The sequence below is a fragment of the Stigmatopora nigra genome, chromosome 15 (genome assembly GCF_051989575.1).
Source record: "Stigmatopora nigra isolate UIUO_SnigA chromosome 15, RoL_Snig_1.1, whole genome shotgun sequence".
In the NCBI taxonomy this organism is placed as follows: domain Eukaryota; kingdom Metazoa; phylum Chordata; class Actinopteri; order Syngnathiformes; family Syngnathidae; genus Stigmatopora; species Stigmatopora nigra.
The window spans coordinates 4,684,264-4,710,683 of record NC_135522.1 but is presented as its reverse complement, the minus strand read 5'-3'; the positions used below and the strand labels follow the sequence as shown (position 1 = coordinate 4,710,683).

General features: G+C 45.5%; 6 protein-coding genes across 11 annotated transcripts; 4 read left to right on the top strand and 2 right to left on the bottom strand.

The window, feature by feature from the left end:
* Nucleotides 1-69: 69 nt before the first annotated feature.
* Nucleotides 70-1,858, bottom strand: mettl23 (methyltransferase 23, arginine). Its single transcript, XM_077735094.1, has 5 exons — nucleotides 1,574-1,858; nucleotides 1,016-1,120; nucleotides 709-946; nucleotides 540-624; nucleotides 70-421 (listed from the first exon to the last, which is right to left on the bottom strand). Exons 1-5 carry the CDS (start codon nucleotides 1,673-1,675, stop codon nucleotides 259-261), a joined length of 693 nt encoding a protein of 230 aa, XP_077591220.1. The 5' UTR covers nucleotides 1,676-1,858; the 3' UTR covers nucleotides 70-258.
* Nucleotides 1,856-4,269, top strand: jmjd6 (jumonji domain containing 6, arginine demethylase and lysine hydroxylase). The gene is made up of 6 exons (XM_077735089.1): nucleotides 1,856-2,259; nucleotides 2,663-3,051; nucleotides 3,132-3,418; nucleotides 3,497-3,632; nucleotides 3,703-3,838; nucleotides 4,001-4,269. The coding sequence occupies exons 1-6, from the start codon at nucleotides 2,131-2,133 to the stop codon at nucleotides 4,130-4,132; spliced, it is 1,209 nt and encodes a 402-aa protein (XP_077591215.1). The 5' UTR covers nucleotides 1,856-2,130; the 3' UTR covers nucleotides 4,133-4,269.
* Nucleotides 4,270-4,502: 233 nt separating this feature from the next.
* On the top strand, nucleotides 4,503-8,543 carry LOC144208969 (uncharacterized). 5 transcript variants are annotated; one of them, XM_077735087.1, is made up of 5 exons: nucleotides 4,503-4,766; nucleotides 5,425-6,295; nucleotides 6,332-7,000; nucleotides 7,289-7,388; nucleotides 8,079-8,543. In XM_077735087.1, exons 1-5 carry the CDS (start codon nucleotides 4,572-4,574, stop codon nucleotides 8,191-8,193), a joined length of 1,950 nt encoding a protein of 649 aa, XP_077591213.1. In that variant the 5' UTR covers nucleotides 4,503-4,571; the 3' UTR covers nucleotides 8,194-8,543. The 5 variants fall into 5 exon arrangements, 3 of the variants coding, with proteins under 3 accessions (XP_077591213.1, XP_077591212.1, XP_077591214.1); XR_013328955.1 differs by having other exon boundaries at nucleotides 5,425-7,000; nucleotides 7,167-7,388; nucleotides 8,079-8,136; XR_013328954.1 differs by lacking the exon at nucleotides 8,079-8,543 and adding an exon at nucleotides 7,726-7,976 and having other exon boundaries at nucleotides 5,425-7,000; nucleotides 7,167-7,388.
* A 332-nt stretch (nucleotides 8,544-8,875) lies between these two features.
* On the top strand, nucleotides 8,876-15,355 carry cdc27 (cell division cycle 27). Of its 2 annotated transcripts, XM_077735195.1 has the most exons (19): nucleotides 8,876-9,064; nucleotides 9,929-10,004; nucleotides 10,073-10,220; nucleotides 10,293-10,418; nucleotides 10,487-10,584; nucleotides 10,645-10,790; nucleotides 10,868-11,088; nucleotides 11,572-11,671; nucleotides 11,745-11,854; nucleotides 12,037-12,136; nucleotides 12,608-12,788; nucleotides 12,857-13,029; nucleotides 13,482-13,634; nucleotides 13,707-13,787; nucleotides 13,900-14,145; nucleotides 14,217-14,345; nucleotides 14,731-14,805; nucleotides 14,881-15,010; nucleotides 15,085-15,355. In XM_077735195.1, the coding sequence occupies exons 1-19, from the start codon at nucleotides 9,038-9,040 to the stop codon at nucleotides 15,174-15,176; spliced, it is 2,412 nt and encodes an 803-aa protein (XP_077591321.1). In that variant the 5' UTR covers nucleotides 8,876-9,037; the 3' UTR covers nucleotides 15,177-15,355. The 2 variants fall into 2 exon arrangements, with proteins under 2 accessions (XP_077591321.1, XP_077591322.1); XM_077735196.1 differs by lacking the exons at nucleotides 8,876-9,064; nucleotides 9,929-10,004; nucleotides 10,073-10,220; ... (1 more) ...; nucleotides 10,487-10,584; nucleotides 10,645-10,790 and having other exon boundaries at nucleotides 10,943-11,088; nucleotides 11,522-11,671.
* A 469-nt stretch (nucleotides 15,356-15,824) lies between these two features.
* Nucleotides 15,825-22,716, top strand: tmem100a (transmembrane protein 100a). The gene is made up of 2 exons (XM_077734675.1): nucleotides 15,825-15,936; nucleotides 20,718-22,716. The coding sequence occupies exon 2, from the start codon at nucleotides 20,755-20,757 to the stop codon at nucleotides 21,142-21,144; it is 390 nt and encodes a 129-aa protein (XP_077590801.1). The 5' UTR covers nucleotides 15,825-15,936; nucleotides 20,718-20,754; the 3' UTR covers nucleotides 21,145-22,716.
* pctp (phosphatidylcholine transfer protein) lies at nucleotides 16,094-18,541 on the bottom strand. The gene is made up of 6 exons (XM_077734588.1): nucleotides 18,371-18,541; nucleotides 17,778-17,895; nucleotides 17,138-17,217; nucleotides 16,891-17,062; nucleotides 16,755-16,822; nucleotides 16,094-16,531 (listed from the first exon to the last, which is right to left on the bottom strand). The coding sequence occupies exons 1-6, from the start codon at nucleotides 18,500-18,502 to the stop codon at nucleotides 16,457-16,459; spliced, it is 645 nt and encodes a 214-aa protein (XP_077590714.1). The 5' UTR covers nucleotides 18,503-18,541; the 3' UTR covers nucleotides 16,094-16,456.
* Nucleotides 22,717-26,420: the final 3,704 nt, after the last annotated feature.

Genomic DNA, 26,420 nt, shown 5'->3' with positions numbered 1-26,420 from the left:
TTCACCCAAATACCATATGGTCATATTTTAAAACATTTCATGAGCTACTGAAGACAAATTAAAGAAACATCAAGTGTCAATGTTTATTCAGCAAAAGTGAATTTACATTCTATCTTTAATTGACATTCCCATCTATCCCATCTGAAATAGAACACGGAGTCCAGGAACTTCTCATCCTTCTAGATTGTCCAGTCCAAATGGCAAATTCCAATGGCAATTTCCAATGGCAAACTGGCGAAGAAAAGGTACGTGATTTTTTTATGCCTCCTTTGCCAGCGTTATGATCATCATTTGAATGACGTGGTTGCCGGGAAGAGTGGAGCCCGCCAACTCCGATTTGTTGGCGTCAAATGATTCCAAGTCTACGTCCATGCAGGCCAGCTTCCATCTGTGCAGCAGCACCTCTATGCTCCAATCGCCGCTAACACATAAGCAAATACATGTGTTTTTGTTAGTGCTTGAAATCTCCATCAATGGCAACAAACAACTTAAATATTATCATACTATTCATACATTTTCAGGAAATATTTCAAACGCACCTTCGTTCTTGGTACGTCACCCAAAATTCTGCATCTGGATTTTTTCGCAGAAGAAAAGCAACAGTGACCAGGATATCTTCAAAATCTAGAGCACATTGTGGTGAGGAGCAAGTGCAACTTTCCCCTTCCTTGAAGCAGAAATCATTGCGAGGACGCGCCTGCCGGTTACCATCGGGCTCGTAGAAAACGTCAGACGCCAAAATCAGGTGGAGGCGCGGAAGCCGCAGCAAGTGCGGGGAGATTTCCCCCCAGGTGAGAGGCACCACCTCCACGTCGTGTATCCCGTTGGCCTCACAGCTTTGTCTGCAGTTGCGTACGCACGCCGGCGCGTCGGCGTCGTCGCTCAGGATGACCTTGGCGCCGCAGCGGGATGCCAGCACGCCCGGCAGAGCCACACCTGCGCCCAGCTGCGGGAGCAAAAGGCGTTATCGAATTGATGGTATTGGGAAGAGTCAGCGCGCCTCTGCCAGCATCACCTCCAACACTGTCTTGCCCTTCAGGTGAGTTCTTCTGTTCCATATGTATTGAGCCAACACCACCGCGCAGGGCCACACGTGCATGCCGTGATGCGCATCTAGGACCTGAAGAAAAAACAAAAAAGGGAAGAGCAGCATTCTTTCATCACTCATGTGGACACAATGTCGCAAAGTAAATAAGATGACATTAGCCAGGGTTGCTACATTTTTAGTTAGGATGTTTTTATTTTTAAAATGTGACCAGCCAAAAATTGGTTATCTGTCATGGACAACTTTAACAAATGACACGTATAAAAAAAATTGATCAGATAAAAGTCGTATATTTACACATTTTTCGACGGTTTTGTCAGCGTGTGTAGCTGCGTTCAATGACACAAAAAATATGGGATATTTTGAAATAATACGACAAAATCGCGTATGGAGTATGCACAAAATGCGAGCTTTCTAATATTTACGCAACGCATGTAGAATGTATCTGTTGTCTTTTGTTTCCCCCGGAAAGTTAGTTGAATTTGGGGGATCCTCTGCCTTTTGTTTTGACTCCTCCGAGCCCCTTACCTCAGGTATGGACACGCGTAACGACTCGTGCGTCTTGTTTTTTTCTTCAAAGGTGAACACTCTGAGACCCACCGTGGAGATTTCATCTTTTGTGTCGTTCATATCTTCTCAAAATACGAACACATATTGAATAAACCGACAGTTTCCATCAGTGTAATTCGTTTCTCTTCCGTTTCTGGTGGAAGAAAAACTAACAGCCAATCAAAAATAGTGGCTATTTTTATGGGCGGGACCATCTTGCGGTCCATTGCGTATTGGCCAATAGGCGTTAAGGGGGATGACCAATCATGGCCAGGGTTTGCGAAAGAGTTTTGTGTACCTCACCCACCGGCTAACACAACAAGCTTCCCCCAACGCCATGCAGACACGTGAAACGTACTCCTCAGTGTCATAAGAATCATCTTTGGAGTTGCGACGGTATTGTGTTTGACATGTTTCGACGTCTTAATCGAGGAAACAGTTGGCCAGGTGTCTACCGATTCGGCTGTGAAACGAATTGAGTGCACAAGTGTTAGCTCCTTGTTATCTTAAATATCGACGGGAACGAAACGGAAGGAATGAACCACAAGAGCAAGAAGAGGATTAAAGAGGCCAAACGCAGTGCCAGGCCAGAGTTGAAGGACTCCTTAGACTGGATAAAACACGCGTATCATGATACATTTAACGTGTCGCACAGCTCTGTCAAGGTAATGTGGCCAGTCGGGGTAAGCTAATGCTAGGTAGCAGTGTGGCTAACGAATCACGTCGGCACTCTTTCGAGAATATTCTCAACGTGACGACACAAGATAAATGAACATTCATTCAATTGCAACTTAATTGTTAATGAAGAAAAATGTTTCCCGAGATATGGCACTGAATTTTCATATTTCTGAACGGTCACGTTTGTGTGAAAGTTAAAAAAGGTCACTTTTTAGCCTTTTCAATGGCTACAGCACCTCAAATCATGTGATTCCCAATCAACCAATTGCATCAAAGCAGAGCAAGAATAGCTAAATTTGATGCACTATGTGATTAAAAATTAACAGCCATTCAAGCCCATGAACTATTGCACATTCATAATCAGTAGAAAATCTGCTTTTATCGCTACAGGACAACGTGGAACGCGTGGACGCAGTGCGCACGAGCCCCGAAGAGTTCATCGAGCGCTTCGAAAGGCCCTACAAGCCCGTCGTTCTCCTCCGCTGTCAGGAGTCGTGGCCCGCCCAGCAAAAATGGACCCTGGAGCGCCTGAAACGCAAGTACCGCAACCAGAAGTTCAAATGCGGCGAGGACAACGACGGCTACTCGGTCAAGATGAAGATGAAATACTACGTGGAGTACCTGGAGGGCACTCGCGACGACAGCCCGCTCTACATCTTCGACAGCAGCTACGGCGAGCACGCCAAGCGGCGAAAACTGCTGCAGGACTACGAGGTGCCGCTCTTCTTCACCGATGACCTCTTCCAGTTCGCCGGGGAGAAGCGACGGCCGCCTTACAGGTCAGTGAATCGCCTCCAGGTGGCGCCGGGCCGTCACTGTGTGACATAACATGACTTTTTTTTCCCCCACGGGTCTCCAGGTGGTTTGTGATGGGTCCCGCTCGCTCGGGTACGGGCATCCATATCGACCCACTGGGCACCAGCGCCTGGAACGCTCTGGTGCAAGGCCACAAGAGGTGGTGCCTTTTCCCCACCAACACTCCACGAGACCTCATCAAGGTGACGCGAGACGACGGCGGCAATCAGCAGGACGAGGCCATCACCTGGTTCAACGTGGTGTACCCCCGGACGCAGCAGCCCGGGTGGCCCACGGAGTTCCGACCGCTGGAGATACTCCAAAAACCCGGGGAGACCGTCTTTGTGCCCGGTCAGTAGAAATCCCCTCACCCGCGAGATATCGCAAACGGATAACCAATTAACTTTTCGTCCGTTGTTACGGTAACAGGCGGCTGGTGGCACGTGGTGCTCAACCTGGACACCACCATCGCCGTCACACAAAATTTTGCCAGCACCACCAACTTCCCCATCGTTTGGCACAAAACAGTCCGAGGACGCCCCAAACTATCCCGCAAGTGGTACAGGTACGAAGCCAATGGCGGCGGCGTGGCGGCTAAAACGTGCGTTTAACGTGCGTGTGTGCATTTGTTGTAGGGTTTTGAAGCAGGAGAGACCCGATTTGGCGGCGCTGGCAGACCGAGTGGACCTGCAGGAGTCTACGGGAATCGCGTCCGACAGTTCTAGCGACTCGTCCTCATCGTCGTCCAGCTCCTCCGACTCAGACTCCGACGTATGTGACGCACACGCTGGCTCGCAAACTTGAGTGACTGTAATAGTATGGCAATAATGTGGCTTTTGTGGATTTAATAAGTAGAGTGAATAGCTTTGTCAATTGTTTTCTATGAGTTAGCTAAATGCTACAGCTATTGACTCATTTTGTCTCCCCTTACAGGCTGAATCGTGCTCAGAAGGGGATGCGGCCTCCCACCGTAGGAAGAAGAGGCGTACGTGTGGTTCGGCGCCCAACGGGGACGCCCGCGGGCACGACGACTGCCTCAGTAAAGAGAGGAGCTCGTCGCGATGACAGTTTTTTTGTTTGTTTTGTTTTTAAACTGTAGTCAATACGTTCCTTCAGCGAAGATGTTTAAACTTCTGCTAGTAAACACATGTGCCTTGTCAATAATCATTTGTGTTGCCCAATAAAATATTTTGTAAATTGAATCATGGTACGTGATATTGTCTGCTTGCCATGGACTTCAAAATCAATTTATGGCACATTTCTTCTCTGGTATGGAGAACCATGAGTAGTAAAATTCAGGAGTAAAACAATTGGAGTGTAACTGTTTTGGGTTTTTACGCATTTCTTTTTATTTCGCTGCGTAATGTTTTGGTTTCCCGGATGCGGGACATTTGGATACGCCATTATTTTGAAACCCAGCCGGATGTTTGTAAAATGGCGTTTCCGGACACTTGACGGAGGAGTATAAAGTTTGACTCGTCGTCACTGCATTTTCTCGGCTGACATGGAGCTTCAGGTGGAACCGAGCGTCGTCGCGGTCACCGCGCTCGCACTGCTGGTGGCCGCCGCCGTTCTCTTCCGCCGCAGGAACAAGCAGACCGACTCCCCGGTCGTTGGGACCCCGGCGGCTGGCCCCTCAGTCCCGTACACCGTCGCGGACGAGCAGCCTTCGTCCAGACGTTCGACGGCTGAGCCTCAGGTTGTCTGTCTTCTCGTCACTTTCTTATGAAAATGTTCCGTCTTTACAACATTCAAATCACGTTAATTAACTGCACGTTAGGAGGACGCCATTGCCGTCGTTTGATATGCCTTCAACGTTATCTGGGTTAATTCACTTTAGAAGTTAAAACCCGATTCTAAATCTTTCATTGCGTCCACTTGATCGAGTTGTGATGACAACAGGTGTTTTTTTAAATTTATTCTTTCTTCAAAGTAGAGGATAACATGGGATAGAGATTTGAAATGGAAAAAAATGGAGCCCTAAATAGAAAAAAAACAAACACATTTATAATTGCATTCTTAATGTTGTTGTATGAATGTTACTTGTAATCAATAGTGTGACCGAAATCTTCAACAGGTGTTCTGATCTTAGGTCAAATTATAACGGAGTGAGGGTGGGTTTGAAGCAACGTGACTGAGGTGTTTTCACTCTTCGTATGTGGAAGAAGTCCCGTGTGTGTTCATGTGTCAGCAGCAGGCGCTGGCAGCTTGTCAAAAAGCGAACCTGCAAGTGACAGGATGCGAGAGTTGGTGCTTACCACATTTGGATGCATTCTTAAAACGTATCGTTTAATGGCTCAGAGTCATGATCATTCACTCCCGCTTCGTGACTGAATTTGACATTTGATCTTCCTTAGGTTGCCCCGGAATCAGAAGCTGTATCCGGAAAAGTTCCAAAACATGTTCAAGAATCCCAGTCAGAAGACGACCCCCTTGACCCCGTCCCAGCATCGACGTCTTTTCAGGAGCAGGTTTCGGTTCCGCAACTCCTTTTAGAAGCAGAGCCGGACCCCATAGCTTCAGAACATGTGCCAGTTGAGTTTGTCTCTGAGGCAGTTTCAGCATTAACTTCAGGGCAGGGAACTACTGTCCCAGATCCAGTACTAGAAACTAACCCTCAGCTTGACCAGCATTTAACATTGGAAACCGTCCCTCAGCTAGAACCTCTACTTGAAACACTTTTAGATCCAAATCCAGTGCAAGAAATTAAGCCTCAAATAGAACCTCAGTCAACGCCAGAAACTGTCCTTCAGCCAGATACTGTCCTTCAGCCAGATACTGTCCTTCAGCCAGATACTGTCCTTCAGCCAGATACTGTCCTTCAGCCAGAAACTGTCCTTCAGCCAGAAACTGTCCTTCAGCCAGAAACTGTCCTTCAGCCAGAAACTGTCCTTCAGCCAGAAACTGTCCTTCAGCCAGAAACTGTCCCTCAGCCAGAAACTGTCCCTCAGACAGAAACTGTCCCTCAGCCAGAAACTGTCCCTCAGCCAGAAACTGTCCCTCAGCCAGAAACTGTCCCTCAGACAGAAACTGTCCCTCAGACAGAAACTGTCCCTCAGACAGAAACTGTCCCTCAGACAGAAACTGTCCCTCAGACAGAAACTGTCCCTCAGACAGAAACTGTCCCTCAGACAGAAACTGTCCCTCAGACAGAAACTGTCCCTCAGACAGAAACTGTCCCTCAGACAGAAACTGTCCCTCAGACAGAAACTGTCCCTCAGACAGAAACTGTCCCTCAGCCAAAAACTGTTCTTCATCCGGAACCTGTACTTGAGACACTTTTAGCACCAAATCCAGTCCAAGAAACTAAACCTAAGCTTGAACCTCTTTCAACACCAGAAACTGTCCGTCAGCCAGAACCTGTACCCGAGACACCTTTATCATCAAACCCAGTGCAAGAAACTAAGCTTAAACAAGAACCTCTTTCTACACCAGAAACTGTCCCTCTTCCGGGAACAGTTACTCAACCAGATTCTGCCATAGAATCCTGTTGTTCTCTGGAACAGGTCTCCAAATCCACCGTCAAAGCTGTACTGGACCGAGTTTCGATTGCAGAACTGTCCTTTGTAACCAAACCAGAAGTGTTTGCTCAACCAGAATCTCACACAAAATCAAGTCAGCATCTGGATGGTGATTCCGAATCCCCCAATGAAGCAGTACTGGAAAAAACCCCAGAGGCAGAACCCTCCAAAGAAGTCAAAGTAGAAGTGGTCACAGCAGTTGATGAACCTGGTTCAGTAGCACGGGTGCTTCCAGAAACTTCTCTAAAAGCAGTCTCAGAACGAGAATCCGTCGTCCAGTTAGAACCAGAACGTGACGGGGTCCTACAAGTCCTGGCTGAACCACTTTTGGGTGAAACGGCTCTTGGGCCGTCCCCAAGATCCCACCAGGCGGAACCAGCAGCAGACCGACAAGCGGAACTGGAACTAAACGGTAAAAACTCTCCCATTCCCAGCGTTCCACTCAATATTTTTGCGTAAAATGGAGGCAATTGTGAGGAAGACAATGTATTTGGGCTTTCCGTTGGCGTGTTTATGAGCAGAAGTGCCATCTGCCGCTCGAATGCAGCTTAGCAGCACGTGTCTTTGTGCGTTCCCAGAAAACCTTTGAGCTCATCCTGTCAGGACAAAGATTTAGGCGGCTGTAATTCTATTAGGAGATTGGCGTGATGGACGGCGCTGTCACGATGCCCTACCGGGATATGTCCCGCTTACGTTGCAGGCGCGGCGGCGGAAGACGAAAAAGTCACATTCACGCCCGGGAAGAAAGCCAACAAGATGGTCAAGCTGATGAGTAAGGACGAACTGGAGGAGGAGCAAAGGTCAGAACGTCAACAAACTTACTTGCGTTGTTGAGGTGGCGCTAAGTCACTCACGGCTGCCATTTTTTGAAATTTTTTAAATTCATTCATTCATTTTTTTCTATTCTTTAAAAATGAAATGGGGGGGAAAAGAGTAAGCATTCTAACTTATTTAATATATTTTTGTATTTTTATTTATTCCCAACTTTTTCTACTAAAGGGTAAAACAGTAAATATTGCCCTTTTATCCTTTATGGTATCAGGAAGGATTTTTTTTTACATGGTGCTTGTCCTCATGAATGTCATTCTGTGGTGAGGTTTCACTTTCTTTCTTTTTTTTTTTTCTTCCACCTTTCAGCTAATCCGGAACTGAGCAAAAACCAAATGGAAGACGATTCGGCGAAAGAAACGCCATGATTTTTTTTTAATGTTGACTTGCAAAAGAAAATGTCACGCTATCATAAACCAGTAGAAAAGTAGAAAAAGCAAAATATTTTCAATCAAAAGATGACTTTGCATGCTAAACAAAGGGTGTCCAATCCAAAATGAATGGAATGTCAGTCGCTGTCAACGGCAGGCAATGAATTACATTAAAAAAAAATCATGTGACCACTTTTTAATCCTTCCATCATCTGTCCATCCATCTGCCATGTTTGTGTCCATCCATCCATCCATCCATCCATCCATCCATCCATCATGTTGTCCTCCCAGGGTGCAACAGGAGCAGTTGGCAGCCATTTTCATGCTCCTGAGGGAGAACTCCGAAGCTCTGGGCGACGTGACGGAGGGCGACATGGAGGAACAGCTGAAGCTCTACTCGTTGTGACCCGCTTGGGTTCCTTTCCAGCGTTTTGGCCTGCAAGTTGTTCTAATAGAACCAAATTGGTTGGGGAACCAGCTTTTTGTTACACAACAACACAACATCAGAGATGTGCTCACAAGATTGATGTGTGCAAATGTCAGGTGGTCCTTTTGTAGTCCGGTAGTTGTTTGTCAATTTTTCACAAACAAAATTTAAAAATGCCCAGCATTATGCCAGTATTTAATCAAACATTTACTAATTTTCTACTCTATTTTTTGTCTTATTTATATTTTCATTTAGTTTTGTTAAAATGAATACTTTTTGAACTATTACTGAATGTGGAAATAAATAAATAATATTGGCTTACCATTAAATGCTACAAAATGTTTTTGTTTATTGACATTATAATTTCATTTCTTACAGCATGTTTTGTGTAGATTTCATAAAATGTATTTATTATAATTCATTTGTTATAAATAGACTCCAGGCAACCCATGTATGGATAAGAGAAATGAATATTTTATTTTGTTTACATGTTGAAATAAGTTGAAATTTAAATAAATATGAAATAAAGTGAAACAAAGCTTGGACATAAAGAAAGGTAAAGACCTCAAATAAGTGTAAAGTTAAGTTGAACGACATTTGTTTATATGCTACTATTTAAGGTTGAGAGCGACTGTCATTTCTCGTGGAGCCGCTAGAGAGCGATAACAATTTCCCTTCCCATTCCGCTGATTTCCTGTCTTCCGGCCGCTCGCGCTCGGCATTTTCCGGCTGACTTCGGCCGCTAACGGTCGGAATGTTCAAATCCTGCTGGAGCCTGAGGTGAACAGGAGAGAAAAGGAGAAAAAGAAGCGACGGCGACGGAATGACGGTGTTGCAAGAACCCGTCCAGGTAAGAATCAAAGCTCCTCTGGAGCCCCTAGACGCCATCGAAGCCCTCCCCCCGTAGCTCTTCCGCGTCCCGGCCTCGGCGGCCGCTCCAGTCCGGGGACGGAGGCGCCTTCTCGGGCCGCACGGGCCTCCCTTGTAGCAGCTTGCTGGCATTTGTCTAGTAAATTCAACTCTTACGGAAGGTCACAGAGGTCAAGCGTAAAGGCTAGCTGCCACATTGACCACCTTTTGACGACGTCTACCCTTTCGCTAAGCCGAGTACCCAAGGAGTAGTCGGCCCGGTTTACGTCCCTGCTGTCGCCCTACCAATGACGCTAGAACGCCAACTACATGAAAAAAACAACATGTGCGCCCCAAATTTCGGAGATGTGAACAATAGCTTCAATCAGTCAGTGGGCTAATACCTTTTAAAATGGGTGGCAAATGGAAATGGCGACGAAAAACTTGCACTTTTCACTTGCTGGACGATTTGCTAGACCAAAACAAGACCAATGATGCTTAGTCACTAAAAAAGACAAAGCACCGGTATGTCAAAATAGACCATATCGTTAAATAGAAGGGCTACTAATTGGTCAGAATTGGATTGAGGATGTGACTTTTTAGGATTTGACTTGAAAAGACTTTGGTCTTTGGTCCAATTGGAGCAAACCAGACCAAAAACCTTTCAAGAACAGCAACCAAAGCACAGTTTAATTCAGATTTTTTTCAAACCCATGTACAGACTCGCATCAAACTCTACTGTAAGAATAGATGGCATACATTTTGTTACACATTTTGCTTTAAAAAATGATCATTCATTTTTTCTAAATGGACTGGGTGTCCATTCGGGTGACTGAAAATGACATGGTATTTTTTGTGTGTCCAGGCCGCCGTGTGGCAAGCACTCAACCACTACGCCTACCTGGACGCCGTTTTCCTGGCCGAGCGTCTCTACGCCGAAGGTAACGTTGGCGACTTCGGCGCGAACCGGTTGACGTAACGTCGAACCCGTATCCGTTGTCTGCGGCAGTGAGGTCAGAGGAGGCGCTGTACCTTTTGGCGACGTGCTACTACCGCTCGGGCAAAGCTTACAAGGCGTACCGGCTGCTCAAGGCGCACAGCTCGTCTACGCCGCAGGTGCGATTCCTGTTGGCCAAATGTTGCGTGGAGCTCAGCAAGTAAGAATGCAAAATGGCCGCCGGTCGGGTTATAGAGCCGATGGTGCCACGTCATCGTTTCTTGCCCGGCAGGTTGGCCGAAGGCGAGCAGGTCCTGATCGGCGGCGTCCTCAACAAACAGAAGAGCCAAGACGACCTGGTTAACGAGTTTGGAGACTCGGCGTCCTTTACGCTCTCGCTACTCGGACACATTTATTGGTGAGCGATTGGTCGGCGGCGCCACGGCGACCCGTCTCAACCTCACGTCTGTCTTTTTTTGTGAACAGCAAAACGGATCGCGCCACCAAAGGCGCCGAGTGTTTCCGGAAGAGTTTGTCACTGAATCCCTTCCTATGGTCGCCTTTCCAGAACCTTTGTCTACTAGGTACCGCAACCAAATTTGGCGTAGTAGTCGTACATTACTGACTGGTTTTGACTTTGGCAGGTGACAAAGCAGACGCCGATCAGGTGTTCAGGTTGTCCTCGTTACAGCATGGTTCAGTAGCCCCGACGCCCCCCTCCGTGAGCGCCGCGCCGACACAACCCAATCGTTTGGACACCGCCTTCATGGAGACGCCACAGCACACCCTGGTAATGTTCGCCAGCGTTTATTTTTACGTCCTCAAAGTATCTTTAAAAAGACTCAAGCAGGTCTTTTTCCCCCACAGGAGTTAAATCGTCTGAATTTAGAATCGTCCAATGGGAAGCAGACATCGGATTTGACGCTTTCCTACATCGACTCGTCGCTCATCACCCCCGAAGGCGGCTCCCTCTTAGGCAACCCCGTTTCCCTGGCAACCACTGGCTCCTTATTGGCCAAACAGAACAAGCCTAAGAGTGGGAGGAGTTTATTGGGTGGACCCAGTTCGCTCAGTCCGCTCACACCCAGGTACGGCTGCTTTTAATTTTTCTTTGCAAAGAATAACTCGTTTTTGCCATTTTTCACGTCATTTGATCACTAAATAAAAATGAACTCATCGGCTGATATATTCATTATAAGTTCTATTAAGCTGGGCAAAAATATTTAGCTGGAATTGTGCATTCTAATCCAAAATGACGCATCAAGAAACATTAATTTTATAATAATAATAATAATAATCGGACATAGGCTTTGTCATTATCGTTGACAAATTCTGGATATGTTTTTCAAAGTAAAAGCAGATGTTTGCAAATGTATCATTTGAGTTGATTTCAAAGATAATAAGAGTGCTAGAAAAACAACAACAAAAAGTCTTTCAAAAATGTTTTCCACTTTCAAATATTTGTAATCAAATTGACTCCAATTCTAAAGAATAATTTACAGTCAATATATTTTTACCCAGGTGAGGGCCAGTGTTATGTGGTTCCGTCAAGCACGTGTCTCTTTGCGCAGTTTCGGCATTTTGCCTCTGGAGCCGAGTCCCGGTGACCCCACGTATCTGCAGAACTTTTCGTCCGGCATGGAAACGCAATCGGTGGCCTCCAATAAAAAGGTTAGACCACGCCCCCCGCCCCCAAAAGCATCCGCCGCACAGTCCGCCATTAACGCCATGAATTATTTTCCAGGCCGTGTCCAGGATGGGACAGTCCAAGTCGGTGTTCAGTCAGAGCGGCAACAGCCGCGATGTTTTGCCTATCCCCTTTAACACTTCACAGACATCGGCACCTCACGCTAGGTAGCCATTTTTCATATCGTTTCATCACCAAATGATGGCATGATTTTTTTGGATTAATTTGCTCGCTTTGCATGATCTGTACATATTGTGCAATATGTATTAAGTTTGTTCCTAGCTGTCGCAGTGGAATTTTTTTTTTTTGGGCAGTCAATGAGTCAACGCCATCTTGTTTTGCGTCTCAGCGGTTCTCCTCAGGTGTTGAGTCCAAGCATGTCGGCGCCACCCAACGTCCAGCCCAGAAGAAGCTCCCGACTCTTCACCAGCGCCAGCTCCACTGCCAAGGTAACGCACGTCTGACATCACATTTCCCACAATGCACCTAAGGCAAGGGTGTCAGACTTGGGTTGGTTTTGCAGGCCGAATTAACGTCAACTCGATTTTATGTGGGCCGGGCTATTTTAGATATAATACTTAGATTATGTTTTAATATAGATGGATAAAAAGAACTGGATTAAATGCCCTGAATATTCAGGTTTTTTTTATAGATCCAATACAATGTTTATTGTAGCTTTTTAAAATATTTTTATATTTTACAAAATGATTTTTGAACCAAAAACAGAAAAAATGCATTCAAGAAATTTCAATTAATGATTTAAAAGGGGGAAAAATCAGGAAATTTAATAAACATCCCGGACCGCACAAAATGATGCGGCGGACCAGATTTGGCCCCCAGGCCGCCACTTTGACACCATAACCTAAGCTATTCCCAGAAAGTACTTGCTGATTTTTTTCAATTTTTTTTTGTTTTGTTAGGAGAACAGCAAGAAGCTAAAGATGAAGTTCCCCCCCAAGATCCCCAACAGGAAAACCAAATGTAAATCCAGCAAGACGCCCAACAGCGCCAACCTTAACGAGAGCCTGGACATCCTGCGACTGGACCCGGCCCTCGGTCTTCCCGACGCCAAGGTGCCGCAGCACCAGAGGGCGGCGGCAGGTAACCTTCTGCCGACGTCAACCGGCCAATCGAAGGGGGCGGCCAGTTGAAGCCTGGTTTTCGCGCAGACGGCGTGCTGGCGTTGCTGCGGGAGCTGGGTCGCGGCTACCAGGCGCTCTGCTCGTATAACTGCCGCGAAGCCGTGGCCATCCTCAGCGCTTTGCCGCCGCAGCACTACAACACGGGATGGGTCCTCACCCACGTGGGGCGGGCCTACTTTGAACTGGCCGAGTACACGCAGGTGAGGTTACAAAATAATAGTGTCATTTTTGTGTTAAAAAAATCTGTTTTTTCCTATTGTGTATTTTTTAGCATTAAAAAAGGATAATTTTGATTCATTCAAATCCATTTACTTTTTTTTAAATGAAAAACACAAGAAGTATAGTTTTAACTTTCTAAAAAATAAACATCTTTTGAAATCTTAGACAAATATTTAGGTTCTTATTGCTACATTTTTTTTATTCAAAACTAATGAAGTATAAAAATAGAAACATAAATAAAACAATATTAACTCTTTTCCTCTCAATGTAAATAAATACACATACCAAAAATATCTTTTTTTTCCCTTTTTATAAAATAATAAGAATATTTTTCTTTTAAGTGGGTCAATAAAATGATTCAGGATTTTTTTATATACATAAATGTTTATTTTTTTATTCCCGACCCCAAAAGTTTTTTTTTTTCCTTCTCCAGGCAGAGCGTCTGTTCAGCGAGGTGCGGCGGATGGAGTCGTACCGAGTAGAAGGCATGGAGATCTACTCCACCACTTTGTGGCACTTGCAGAAGGAAGTGGCGCTGTCTGCCTTGTCCAAGGACCTGACTGACATGGACAAAAACTGCCCCGAGGTCCGGTCGCCATTGTTATCATCATCATCGCCGATCCGTCGACCCTCAAGCTAACGTCTTACGTCTGTGTAGGCCTGGTGCGTCGCGGGAAACTGTTTCAGCCTGCAGAGGGAACACGACATTGCCATTAAGTTCTTTCAGAGAGCCATCCAGGTGAGCCAGAAAAAAAATACACAACCATTTTGATGAAAAATGCCTGGGTAAGAAATGACAAAATCCGACAAGTGCGTAACAGGCAGCTTTTGTGTGTGTGTTTGCGGCGGAGGTGGACCCCAGCTTCGCTTACGCCTACACGCTACTGGGCCACGAGTTTGTGATGACGGAGGAGCTGGAGCGAGGCCTGGCGTGTTTCCGTAACGCCATCCGAGTCAGCAACAGACACTACAATGCCTGGTACGGCTTGGGAATGATCTACTTCAAGCAGGAGAAGTTCAACTTGGCCGAAATCCACTTCAGGAAAGCGCTAGGCATTAACCCGCAGAGCTCCGTCTTGCTCTGCCACATCGGCGTGGTAAGTCCATGGTGGCGGCAGTGGGGTGTGTCACAGTACTGGGAAAAACGCTTGGCTCCGCCCCCCGGCAGGTGCAGCACGCCTTGAAGAAATCAGACGCGGCTCTGGAGACGTTGAACAAAGCCATCGGGATCGACCCCAAGAATCCTCTCTGCAAGTTCCACAGAGCCTCCATCCTTTTTGCCAATGACAAATATAAGGTCAGTTCAAATCATTTGTTAAACAGATGTACCATTTTAGGTATAATATTTAGATTTTTTTTGTATATAAATGGATTAAAAGGCCTGAATATTCCGTTTTTTTATAGATCCAAAACAATGTTTATTTGAGCTTTTTTTAATATATAGATTTTACTAAATGATTTTTGAACTAAAAATACAGAAAAAAAGGTATTTAAAAATTACAATTATTGATTTAAAAGGGGTCAAATCAGGGCATTTAATACACATCTATCATTTTAAAACAGAAAGTCAGCACTCATGATTTACTTTCTCGGGCCGCTCAATATGATGAGGCGGGCCAGATATGGGCCCCGGGCCACCACTTTGACACCTGTCCTAAAATGTTTTTGTGTTGTGTGTGCAGGCAGCTCTACAAGAACTGGAGGAGTTGAAACAGATTGTCCCCAAAGAGTCACTGGTTTATTTCCTCATCGGCAAGGTGAGGCTTTGCCCCGTCTTTTTGGGGGAACCCCCCCCCTCCCCGCCGCTCACTGACGGGGACCCATTCCATCAGGTGTACAAGAAACTAGGACAGACTCACCTGGCTTTGATGAACTTCAGCTGGGCCATGGATCTGGACCCCAAAGGGGCCAACAACCAGATCAAAGATGCCATCGACAAAAGATACCTACCGGAGGACGAAGGTATGTACCAATGCGCCATGTCACCTCGTCGTCACGGCAACCGCATCATCTGAGCCCACTCGATTGCCTTTCAGCCGCCGCCGAGGCGGACGACAGTCAGGACAGCAGCGTCATGACGGACGCCGACGACTCGCTTCTGCACACGGCCGAAAGTGACGTCCTTTAACCCGCGCCCCTTTTTGTCTCGTGATTGGTCAATACGGACTGGTCGAGCTCCGCCCCCCCCTCCCGTTGTCATCCGACGCAACGGCGGACCCTGGAGAGGTTTTTTGTTCCATGTTCTTTTTATCATAGTTACAGAAAAATAAATCATCTAAACCATCATGAGAAACATTATAAAAGTCATTAAGCTTCTCTTTCTTTTGGAAATGTGCCAGAAGGAATAGTTTAGTTCATACAGAAACAGGCATGATGTTAGCCCGACTGTTTTATCGTAAAAGAGCTTAATTATTCCAAACAAGCTGCTAAAAACACTTAAGCGCTTCTCCCCTCTGCAGAAATAAACACGCGGCAATTAGCGCTGTTATTTTTGGGTGGCGTTCAGCTGACCGCCATTGCGACCACTGACGGACGCAGGTGGCAAACTCACTGTCCAGTGGTAGAGGCCACTCGAAAATATACATGAGAGACGCCATTGTTGCCGTGGGTGTAACCAACTCTGATGACACCATTCAGTCAGCCAAAAAGTGCCCAAAAAATACATTCAAGGTGTCTTTTAATAAGTTTGGCTCTGTCCCCCCGGTGGAGGTGGTGGAAGCGTCCTCGCCGTCGCCGCTAGGTGTCGCTGACCAGCCAAAGCGGCGGATGCTCATTTTGTCCGATCACGTGACACCCAGATGTATCTCATCATACACTGTGGACTTGCTTCAATGTTTGTTTGTTCGACCTCCACTTCGTCTAAAAAGCATCTTTTCCAAGAGATCAAGGTAAGAATATTACATTAATTACAATTGGGATAACATGTTGGCTTTATTTACAATTGTTTGATAGGAAAGTACATCTATTGTGCCGTTATGTTTGACCTCAAGACTAATTTCTATTGTTGTTGCCTTTGGAGGTCAACAAGTTGCAAAAAACTTTAAGTCATTGTTTACTCAATGATTTTCTTTCGGTATTTTTTATATCATAGTGTTTGCTACATTTAATTATATATTAACATTTTAAGATCGAGCATATTACAGCATTGATGTGTAGAATGACAGGAAAGAATAACAGGGTGTAAATATTAAAATATATAACAGATTACAGATTAGGATAGATAAAAAAAGACAATCAAGTACATTGCATTCGTCATTAGAGTTGATTGAGTTGAGATGATAAAGCCTTCCATAAAAGGCCTACATTTCACAAACCACTGGAGTGTGTGTTTGGATAATAAAAGTCAGCAGGTCGATAGGCGGTCAGCCAATCGCGTCCAAGATAGGAGTTTTCTCATCTGAATCACGTTCATTTTTTCTGACAATAGAGCGGGTAGTCGGCGCAGGCCTTTTTCATGTCCGTCAGGAAGCCCGGAACGCCGCTCTGTTCCAAGGCAAAACATTTAAATTGAATCATTAATCAGAAGAATATGCTGGAATAATTACAAAACAAAAACACCTCATTCAAATCCCTAAGTTGGCCTATGGGAATTTTCTCAAATCTTTCTGTTTTGCTTTAAAAGCTCTTGCCACTAAAAATCCTCAGCTAATATTGACGGCAGTAGATGTGCAGATTCATTATAACTCCCTGACCCGCCCTCTCTCACCTTGGCCGCCCAGTTGACCAGCCAGGTGGGTATCATCCCCCCAGGGTTGTCAAAATAGTTCATGAAAACTACAAAGAGAAAGACAAGTACTTGTCAAGACGTAGTAGGCGGGGCTACGTTACGGTCAAAGCCAGACCTCTGGTTCCCGTCTGGCCGTCGGCCTCCATGGCCACCGTCTGCTTGTAGTCTTGGACCCTCAGGATGCCGTTTTTCTCGGGGTAGGCCGCCTCGGGCCAGCTCCTGGCTAGGATCACCCATATTTTGCGGTCGTCCACGTCTAGCACGCGTTGCTCCCTGACGTACAGATACTGCGGATGAAAAATTGTCAAGGAAGACGGCGGGATGGTAACAGAGGAGGAATCTCGGGGGTGGCGGGAGGATACGTCTCGGTTGGACAGGGGGAAGGGGTACTTGACCTCCCAGTAGATGGCCGCCCGCCCGTCAATCTCTCTTTCCGTCAGTTCTGACAAGGCACAGCGAAAAAAAGTTTTTTGTTCTGATTTAGCTTTTTTTTTTAATATTTCAACTTAATTTTTGTATTTTCATTCATTTTAGCTTGTATTTATGTCATTTTGGCTATTGTGCTCAGTTTTATTGTCCAAAATGGGGCCTGCTACTCATAATTGTAATTTACAACTCAAATTGTAATACATTTACAGAAAAAAAATTAAATACAAAATACAAAAAAGTAAAGAGAATATCCCCTCCAATAAAAATGGAAATAAATCCACATTGACATTAATGGAGTAAAATCTTCCAATAGACACAATTGATTTATCCAAACTAATTGATGCATATTAAACTTTCCACATTGACTTTCCACAATGACAACAATCACATCCAGCCAGGAAAAAAAAGGCCACATTTGCATCTACAAGCAACTAACTTGCCCTTCCTAGAGATCAACTAGTCCCTTCTTACCTGCTGCTTTCTGCAAATGCATGCGCGTGAACACAAAGATAAGGTCACCCTTGGAATTTAAAAACGGCTCGAATGGGGCAACGTGACCCGACCGGGCGTTACCTTTAACGTACGAATCCCAGCGCTTGCGGTACGTCAGATCCATGTAGACGTCGGCACACATTTCCGCCTGGCACTCGTTAAGTGAACCCCACACTTTGTACTCGTAAAGGCCCGTTTCCTGCAAATAAATGTCATTGGCTGCCATTGACCGATAGAGACGTTTGCACATTAAGTGCAATGTGGTTCCTGTTGACCTTTGCCCTTTCGCTGTCAATCAAATTGATGTAGAGAATTGATGAAAAAAAACATTCAATCCGACCCAATTTAGTTTGAGTGTTATTATAGTTTGTATAATATAAAAAAAATACCGTTTAATGTCAAAATAGCCTTTTTTTTGAAGCCAACTCTACTCTGTCATTCATCCTCGATGTTAGCCATTGACTTACAAAATGGATTTCAGGAAAAAACAAGAAAACACATTTTACATAATACATTTTGTGTATAGAATACGCCCCCCCGCAATCATTTTTTTTGTCTTTCCCGAGAAGTCCATTTGAAATAGGGCGTATTATTTATAACTGGGTATGTTGACACACTTGACTACCGGGAATGATGTGAAAACTGAGCTAACGTTGCTTGAGTAGCGAGCAAACCTTGTCGAAAAGTCTGTAAATTTGGACACCCATGGTTTCGGTGAAGAGTTGCCATCCTCCGTCCAGTTGCGGCTCGTCGAGCTCCTTCCAGGCGGCCTGGAAGTCGCCGTCATTAAAACGCAGCGAAGACATGACAGCCGAAAGACGCTAGCTTGCAAATTCAAGCCTTTGGTTTCCGCAAGCAACCTTCAAAATAAAAGACGTACTTGGTTGAACCCTTAGGGGACTGTAAATAAAACAATACAATTCCCACGGCCACACCTATTTTAATTTGCCTTTATAATTGTTTTGCAGTTTATGGTTTCATATTTTTAAATATATAATAATAATAATAATAAAATATAATTAAAACCTGAAAACATGTAAAAAGTATCACTAAAAAATTGAATAATTTCTGACTTATTCTGAACATTATTTTTAAACATCTTTATTATTATTTGACCTAAATTAAACCACTACCTCTTGCTAACTGAAAACAAACAAATATACCTGTCGTGCTCTTAATGTGTAATACCTCACAGGAAACTAGCGATAGCAATCTAGCTCGCTTGACTTAACACATGCGCCGTGTCGTCAATGGAAGCGCGTCGATGACGTCAGTTTGAGCTCAGTGAGCGTTTCGGCGGACGCGCGGTGACGGCTTGCAGCTTCAACTTCCACTCAGACCACCAAAAGGGCTTTTCCCTAAACTTTTCGCCCACCTAAACCAGTTAAATGCAGCGCAGGGATTGAGTCTCAACGGCAGGCATGGATTTCCACCCCCAGGTGAGATTTATAGCCTGCCTTTGACAGCGATAGACGTCCAATTCATTTGAAGTGGTCAGTGTTACTGACCATAAATATTTTACTTTGAATATGAAAGCAAATTGTGACTCAAAATATATTTATTTTTGATTTTTAGCGTCAGTTAGCGTTATTTTTTAACCGGTTGCTTGAATTTTACGGGACGGTGAGAAACTGTGAATGGAGTGTCTTGTTAAAATTGGTCATGGAAAAATATTGTTACCCAAATAATAAAAATATCTCTAATAATAATTGAAACCATTCAAAAATAGGAGACAGAAATACTATTTCAAAAGTTAAAAATGACAGTTTCGGACAAGTTGGGTCATTAGTTTTCTAATTTTGTCATTAGTTTTCGTACCACTAGACCAATCTTTGGTCAAAATGTCAAAATATAGTCCCTCAAATATTAAAAATCCAATTTTTAGTGTCAGTGTAGCTTCTACAAATGTCTCCAATACAAAAATTCTACTGTTTATCTCTTCATATTTAAAAATTAAACCCTAAAGTAGTCATTCTCTAAACCAAACCTTAAAATAAACCAAATTCAAAAATTAAATACTACAACAAAGTCACTGCGCCATTTAGCTTGTGTGATCCCATAGTGGAAAAACCACCACAATTCTTTCTCTAAGCCACAACTGACATAGAACTCATACAATTTTTTTGATCATTTCAAATTGTGTATAACAACTTTTTTATTTTTGGATTTTTTTTTAAGTACGTTTTTTTGTAAAAGCGATCTCGTTTTACCCATTTCGGCTCTAATTCGGATCGTCTGAGAACATTTTAGACTTTTACATGTGCCCTTTTGTGAAAAAAAATATGAGCCGTGTTGTGTTTGGATGGTTTATTATCGCCCAATAATAAGAATTGCTATCATTAATAAGGGGATCAATTGGCTGAGGTTGCCAGGTATGACTATGTATATATATTTTTTGAACTCGCTATGGGTAAAGTAGCGGCCGATAGCACGCGGGCGGGTGTCGGAATGGCTACGGGGAGCCAAAATATGCAAAGGGGTCCAACACCGCAAATAATGAAAGCATAAGAAAATAAACGCTGGTGCGTTGGGAAAGCGCTAAATGGCAACCATGTGCGCTATTTCGGCAAAGGCGTTTTGCAATATTGGGTCCGAGCGGCGCGTAATGTCATCCCGGCGCTCTCCAGGGAATGTCTCAGCTCGTGCTGGGCCGCCGGCTCCTGCGTCATCCGCCCCGAGTCGGGAGGCGGCCCGGAATGCGCCGGGGGTTACGCGGGTTCGCCGCCGACGCCTCCCTGGGAATTCTGACAACAAACATCTGCGGGAGTCCGCTCATTGTTTATTAGGGGGGCTCCTGGAAGCTTTCCAGGTCCGCTTCGTCCACTTTCTCTCTTGGCGCGTGCACCGCTGGGACTCCGACGTCTTGACGTTTTACGACCGCTAGGACACGTCGTGCCGGCGTCGGTGTGCGGGAGGACCATCCGTCGCTTTAAAGCAGCTAATTTATGCTTTTGCATGGACGCAAATTGGAGAAAAATATGGACGGAACTAAAATAGCCGCCTGTTCGTTGTCAAACGTAGGCAGGGGGCCCCGTTTGAGGAGCGGCGGGAGCGCGCCATGCAGGGAGACGGCGCCCCCGACGCCATGAAGAGCGCCCCGGAGAAGAGCCAGCGCCCCGCCGCCACGGTGGTGGTGGTGGACGTCCCTCTGGTCAACGAAGTCCAACTGGCGGCGGCCACGGGCGGAGCCGAGCTGTCGTGCTACCGTTGCACGGTGCCCTTCGGCGTGGTGGTCCTGATCGCCGGCGTGGTGGTGACGGCGGTGGCGTACGGCTTCAACTCGCACGGCTCCACCATCTCCTACTTGGGATTGGTCCTGTTATCGGCCGGTCTGGCGCTGCTGGCGGCCAGCGCCGTCTGCTGGAAGGTCCGGCTGGGGCGCAAAAAGGAGCGCCGGCGCGAGAGCCAGACCACCTTGGTGGCCCATCAGAGGAGACTTTTTACGTGAAGACCACCTTGATCTCGGGGACTGGTTTCGGGACCACGGGAAAAACGGCCAGGGTGGGCTTCCTTCCTTCCCTTGACAACATCCATTGGAAAAGAAGTCCTTCACTGTCCATATGTCTCTTATTAGGACTCAAGAGTAGGAACATGTATAAGAAAATGTACTGTATGCTAGCTTTAAGTCCAATTATATAGAAATCATATTTAATGGCGACAGAAGAGCTGGCAGACCCAGTCCAAATAGATTGGACCACTGTGGCACTCAATAACCATGAAATATCTTCTTTAAAATATTTTTGCATTGACAAAAAAAAGCCCCCAAAATCTTTGATTTTAATGATCAAAATAGACAACGTTGCCACTAGCAACATGGCCGCCTTGTCAGTTCGCCACCATCTTGCTAGTGGTTGGCAGCTTGACTCAAACATAATCACTGAATCTGTTAAAATGTTCAATATAGTTGGTTACTTGGTAAAAGCAAATTAGGCAAAAGAATGTGGGTTAATTTCCAGTAAAAAAATAAAATTGATAGTTTTTTTGTCAAAATTGGAGGTTTATCTGTTTTGGTCACTTTCTACTCTGACATCTACAAATGTTTTGGTCAATTTTTTTTTGGTATTTGTGCTTTTTGGTTATTTGGGCTGTATTTTACCGAGTGCAATTTTTGGTCAATTTACTTCATCTTTCAGTAAATATGTGGGAAAAGTTTTCTGAAGGTATCGTCTAATTTCAGTGAGATTTTTTTGGGTCAATTTCTACAAAATTCTTGTTACATTTGTTGGGAAATGTTGTCAATCTCTCAAAAAGTTGTAGCAGATATTTTTAGTCATTTTTTTTGAATTATTTTCCTCAATTTCTGTGTATGTAATGCCTTATTTTAACATAACATTTGTTTATTTTGTAGGATATTTCCAGTAAATGTATCAGTTTGTCCATTTCTGTCTGTTAGTGACATTTTCACTCCATTTTTCAGTCACACATTTGACGTTTCTGAAAAAAGCGACACTTTTTTGGAGGAAATTTAGTTTGTCTTTCCGTCCATTGCGACGTAAATACGGCAGGAAGAAGAAAGTTGTGCGGCTCTTGGAAATAGTGGGGACGCGGAAGTTTATTTTTAGCCAGCATTTGCGTTGCTATGCGTCGGCGCGATACCCGATACGACAACTCAACGCCTGTCTTGCGTCAAAGGGGACACCACCACCAACACCCCCACGACAACATCCAAATCGCACGTACCACAGCCTTTTTCACCCCGCAAAATTTCCACAAGTGGAACAATCGCCAGCTATTTATCATATGATTTATAATTTCATCTTCTAATATACATCAATGTGTTTCATTTGGGGATGATTACTACTCAGTTCTTCCAAAATATTTTGATTTAAATGATTAAATGATATTTAGTGGGGACGTCCCAATGGAATTGATCAAAAATCGGGCCAAATTACGTCAAAAGGATCAAAATCGGGTAACAAAAAATAAACATGTATTAAATATTTTGATAGGCCAACATTACAAGATGATCCATAAGTTATAATACAAAAAATTGATATAGTACAGACTATTTTCAACAAAAGTAACAACAAATCACTCTTAAAATACTCTGTTTTTTCGCTTTATTTATGTGAAATACATAATTTAAATTTGTTTTGTTGCTGCACAACTGGAAAAAAAATGATTAGTTTAGTTTTTTTCTGCTTCATTAAAATCAAATGTGATACTTATTTCAAAAACTCATTGTTTATTCATCTTTTGCATATTTCTTAATATCAACAATTGAAGTGTTTACATTCTCATTTCCATCTCAAATGTCAATATACTACTAAATATGTCCAATTCTAACTCAAGGCCTAGAAAGTGAAATATTTGAATGCTGCTGCTGCTGCCAGTCCGTCCATCCCAACCATAAAGATTGGACGCCTGGTGTGTCTGAGAGCTGCGCTTTTGCAGGATGTTTGAAGGAAGCGGACCTCCTCCACGCCGTCCACAACCTTCACACGCCCGGGAAGGAAGTGGCGTCAGTGGCTAGCTAACGTGAAGGTGAGCCAAACCCAGCGACTGTGTGAGTGTGTGTGTGTTTATGTGTGTATATATCTGTGTGTATATGTGTGTGTGTGTCACATTCAGATACTTCCTATGTGTAGCCCCCACCAGGGAGTAGCTAAAATCCGAATGAGGTGCAGCAGCAAAATTATTTTTTATCAAGCGTGAGCACAAGTGACTGCCTTTTTGGGCGGAGCCTCTCCTCCCTCAGTCTCCGCCCCTTTTAGATGTGATATTTATTTTTCATCTGATCATTTGTTTTGGTTTAGTTCATAAAACCACATTTAGTTCACGTTCATGTTGAAACAATTGATCAAAGCTATTTCGCATTGGGTGCCAACATGTGCATCCGAGCCAACAACATCTTGCATTGCTCTTCCACTTCCTCTCTTCCTTCTCACGGCTGTTTCGGATTGACCATTTCCATGTGGGCGCCACATGGCGCCCCGGCGAGTGACGCACGAAGCCGTCGGTCGGGTCCTGAAACGTCCCCACCGTGCTTTCAAAACTACGAAAATTGCCTCTTTGATGTCGAAACTCAAAGACCCCCGGGAAGTGACATCATTCTTCTCCCCGTGTCTTTGAGGGAGGAGCCGGCCCTCCGGCGGGACGTCGTAAAAGCCACCCCCGGCCCCCGTGCGTCATACGTCATGGGGAATGCTCGGAGATGATGGACGCCAAAGAATCCCCAGTGCGCCCTTTCCTACTACGAAGACCCCCCCCCCTCTTCTCGAATTGTCATAAATGAAGAAAAATGTGGCTAGTTGCACCCAGAGTCAAAAAGTGAAGTTGTTACGCAAGGCGAGATGTCGCAAGACGGCTCCGAGGAGCTCCGCCGGGTTTGTTTGCAACTCCCTTAACTCTTGCAGTGCCATTGACCACCATAGACGTCTAACCGTGGGACTCTTTTCAACCTTCTGCTTTGAATTGAAATGAGTTTCTCATCCGTTAATAGGCAACCCTCTTAAACGAACTAAATGTGATATACTGTGAGTAGCATGGCGTTTAAAATAAGCATCCGGGAAGTCTTAAGAAGATGCAGCAGCGTGTTTGAAAGAGACACAAATCACACGTGTCAAGTTACCACCAGACGGGCCTTTTTCTACTCGGGAGGCTTTGTTTTGGTCGGGGCAGAAGTGGCAAGTACGCACGGTGTTACACAAGCGCCACTCGGCTGACCTCATGGAACGTCTGGCCGCTGACGCACCAGGAAGGTGGACCCATGTCGGGCGGGCGGGTGACCATAATCCTCCCTGAGCCACACAACAATGCGCACCCCTTTCAAGAGTGTGCGACTTGCAGATTTTATGGAACACCCACTGAGCAAAAGGGAAAACAGAAAGAGGAGAATGAGGCAAAATGGGAAAACAAATGGGGGATGGGGAATCGGTGGCAAAGGGAAAACGGATAGGAAAATAGGTGGAAAAGGGAAAAACGGATAGGAAATAGGTGGAAAGGGGAAAATAGATGGGGAATAGGTGGAAAAGGGAAAACAGATGGAAAATAGCTGGGTAATGGAAAATAGATGGGTAAACAGATGGAAAAGGGAAAATATATTCAGAAAAATAGATGGGAAAAATAGACTAAGCTTGCGGGTGTCACATTTGATCACCCGCATTGTTACCTTTGTCATCATGTGCCATGTTTTTTTTTCCGTCCCCAGATGTCTGGCAGACTTTGGAAGGAACAACAAAGTCGCCGCACTTCCTGTTCTTGACGGGCGGGCGTTTTTGCTCCGGACTGGCTGGCACCGCTCGCCTTGTCGCGCCAGATGGACGTAGCAGATAGACCAAGAGACCGGTCGCTCGGGTAAAGCCAGCCGGGGTGGAGGCCTCCCAAACAATCACATCCGCCACAAATGTTTGTCTCTGGAAGGCCCACCTAGGAGGAGAATATGATGGAGAGAGGAAAAGGACGTGGGAAACAAAATGCAAGAGGAACAAAAGGGTGTGTTCATTAATATGTACTGTCCCTTTAATAAATAAAACTCCAACGAAAAGAAGCCATAAGTGGAAGAAGAGGAAAATGAGGAGAGTGAAAAGAGAGAGCGGAAAGGTCGCTGACCTTTGCATCGTCAACAATTCCTCTGTTCATTGCTGCCCTCTATTGGCCAATAGCCTCAAGGCCATTTCACCTGCGCCAACTTGGAGGCGCATCTCCCTCCGTATCTCCCCGCCCTTTTCCTGAGCCGGAATTTAGCCAGATGGCCGCTGCCGCCAATCCCCGCTCACAATCGAGATTAAGATTACGCCGCACGCCCGCGCACACCCGCGCAACCGCAGCCAGGGCCACCACATAAACCACAATCCCTCGCCGAGTCACCAGCGAATGTAATAACGCCAACCAGCCCATCCGGAGTCGCCGAGCAGAAGATGGAGGCGGCGGGACGGCCGGAGGCCCCCGGCGGCACGGCTTCAGCGACCCCCAAGCGGCTTTGAACCACCACCACCACCACCCCACCCACCCCCTCCACTCCAAGCGGCACACGTCATGGGCTTTCTGGAGAACTACCAAGAGATCGACCCGGTCACCCTCAACCTGTGCATTTTGATCGCCAGCTATGTCATCCTACTCTTGGTTTTCCTGATCTCCTGCATCATGTACGACTGTCGCGGCAAGGACCCCACCAAGGAGTACGCTCCCGACCCGCAGCCCACCCAGTCGCCCATCCGCCTGGTGGTCATGCAGAGCTCCCCGGCCCCGGTGGCGCGCTGGGACGCCGCCGCCGCCGCCAACATGATCGCTACCTACCACGAGCCCTCGCGTGCAGACTTTGGGGAGAAGAAGAGCACCATGGTTTGAGTGCCCGCCCCCCGAAACCCTCAGAACTGCTCCGTCCTTGCTGTTCCTGTTTTTTTTAACCCCCCCACCGACACCCTAGTCCTCCTTTTACTTGGAAAGCGGGCCGTGCGTGTGAAATCCTGCTTGAGGATCCGCCGCAGGCCAAAGCCTGAAGTCTGCTGGCCTAATGTCAGATGTCACAAGTGATAAAGGGCCGCTGGCTTTGTTTTGACGCACTCTCAGCCACGGGATTAAGGTGAGCGAAAACATTCGGGGAAAGGAAAGGTTGCCCGGGCGGCCTAAAAAAAAAAAGATGCCAAATATAGACTTTCTATAATGGGCAAGGACGTAACCTTTGATGAAGGACATGGCTTTTGTCAATAGACTGGCTGGCCAGGTCTAGTTGGAAAATCCACTTTTCTTTTAGACATTGAACTTTACACTTACAGTAATATT

Bases quoted from the DNA above. Each gene is read 5' to 3' on its own strand.
- mettl23 (XM_077735094.1), bottom strand. From the start codon at position 1,675: ATGAACGACACAAAAGATGAAATCTCCACGGTGGGTCTCAGAGTGTTC. The intron at 947-1,015 runs GTGATGCTGGCA...TTGCTCCCGCAG, and splicing joins AGGGCAAGACAGTGTTGGAG to CTGGGCGCAGGTGTGGCTCT. The intron at 625-708 runs GTAACCGGCAGG...AATGTGCTCTAG, and splicing joins CGTTTTCTACGAGCCCGATG to ATTTTGAAGATATCCTGGTC.
- jmjd6 (XM_077735089.1), top strand. From the start codon at position 2,131: ATGAACCACAAGAGCAAGAAGAGGATTAAAGAGGCCAAACGCAGTGCC. The intron at 3,633-3,702 runs GTACGAAGCCAA...CATTTGTTGTAG, and splicing joins CTATCCCGCAAGTGGTACAG to GGTTTTGAAGCAGGAGAGAC. The intron at 3,839-4,000 runs GTATGTGACGCA...CTCCCCTTACAG, and splicing joins CCTCCGACTCAGACTCCGAC to GCTGAATCGTGCTCAGAAGG.
- LOC144208969 (XM_077735086.1), top strand. From the start codon at position 4,572: ATGGAGCTTCAGGTGGAACCGAGCGTCGTCGCGGTCACCGCGCTCGCA. The intron at 4,767-5,424 runs GTTGTCTGTCTT...GATCTTCCTTAG, and splicing joins GTTCGACGGCTGAGCCTCAG to GTTGCCCCGGAATCAGAAGC. The intron at 7,389-8,078 runs GTCAGAACGTCA...TTGTCCTCCCAG, and splicing joins GAACTGGAGGAGGAGCAAAG to GGTGCAACAGGAGCAGTTGG.
- cdc27 (XM_077735195.1), top strand. From the start codon at position 9,038: ATGACGGTGTTGCAAGAACCCGTCCAG. The intron at 11,672-11,744 runs GTTAGACCACGC...ATTATTTTCCAG, and splicing joins CGGTGGCCTCCAATAAAAAG to GCCGTGTCCAGGATGGGACA. The intron at 12,789-12,856 runs GTAACCTTCTGC...GTTTTCGCGCAG, and splicing joins GCACCAGAGGGCGGCGGCAG to ACGGCGTGCTGGCGTTGCTG.
- pctp (XM_077734588.1), bottom strand. From the start codon at position 18,502: ATGTCTTCGCTGCGTTTTAATGACGGCGACTTCCAGGCCGCCTGGAAG. The intron at 17,896-18,370 runs GTTTGCTCGCTA...ATTTATTTGCAG, and splicing joins TTTACAGACTTTTCGACAAG to GAAACGGGCCTTTACGAGTA. The intron at 16,532-16,754 runs GTGAGAGAGGGC...GCCTTGGAACAG, and splicing joins TGGTCAACTGGGCGGCCAAG to AGCGGCGTTCCGGGCTTCCT.
- tmem100a (XM_077734675.1), top strand. From the start codon at position 20,755: ATGCAGGGAGACGGCGCCCCCGACGCCATGAAGAGCGCCCCGGAGAAG.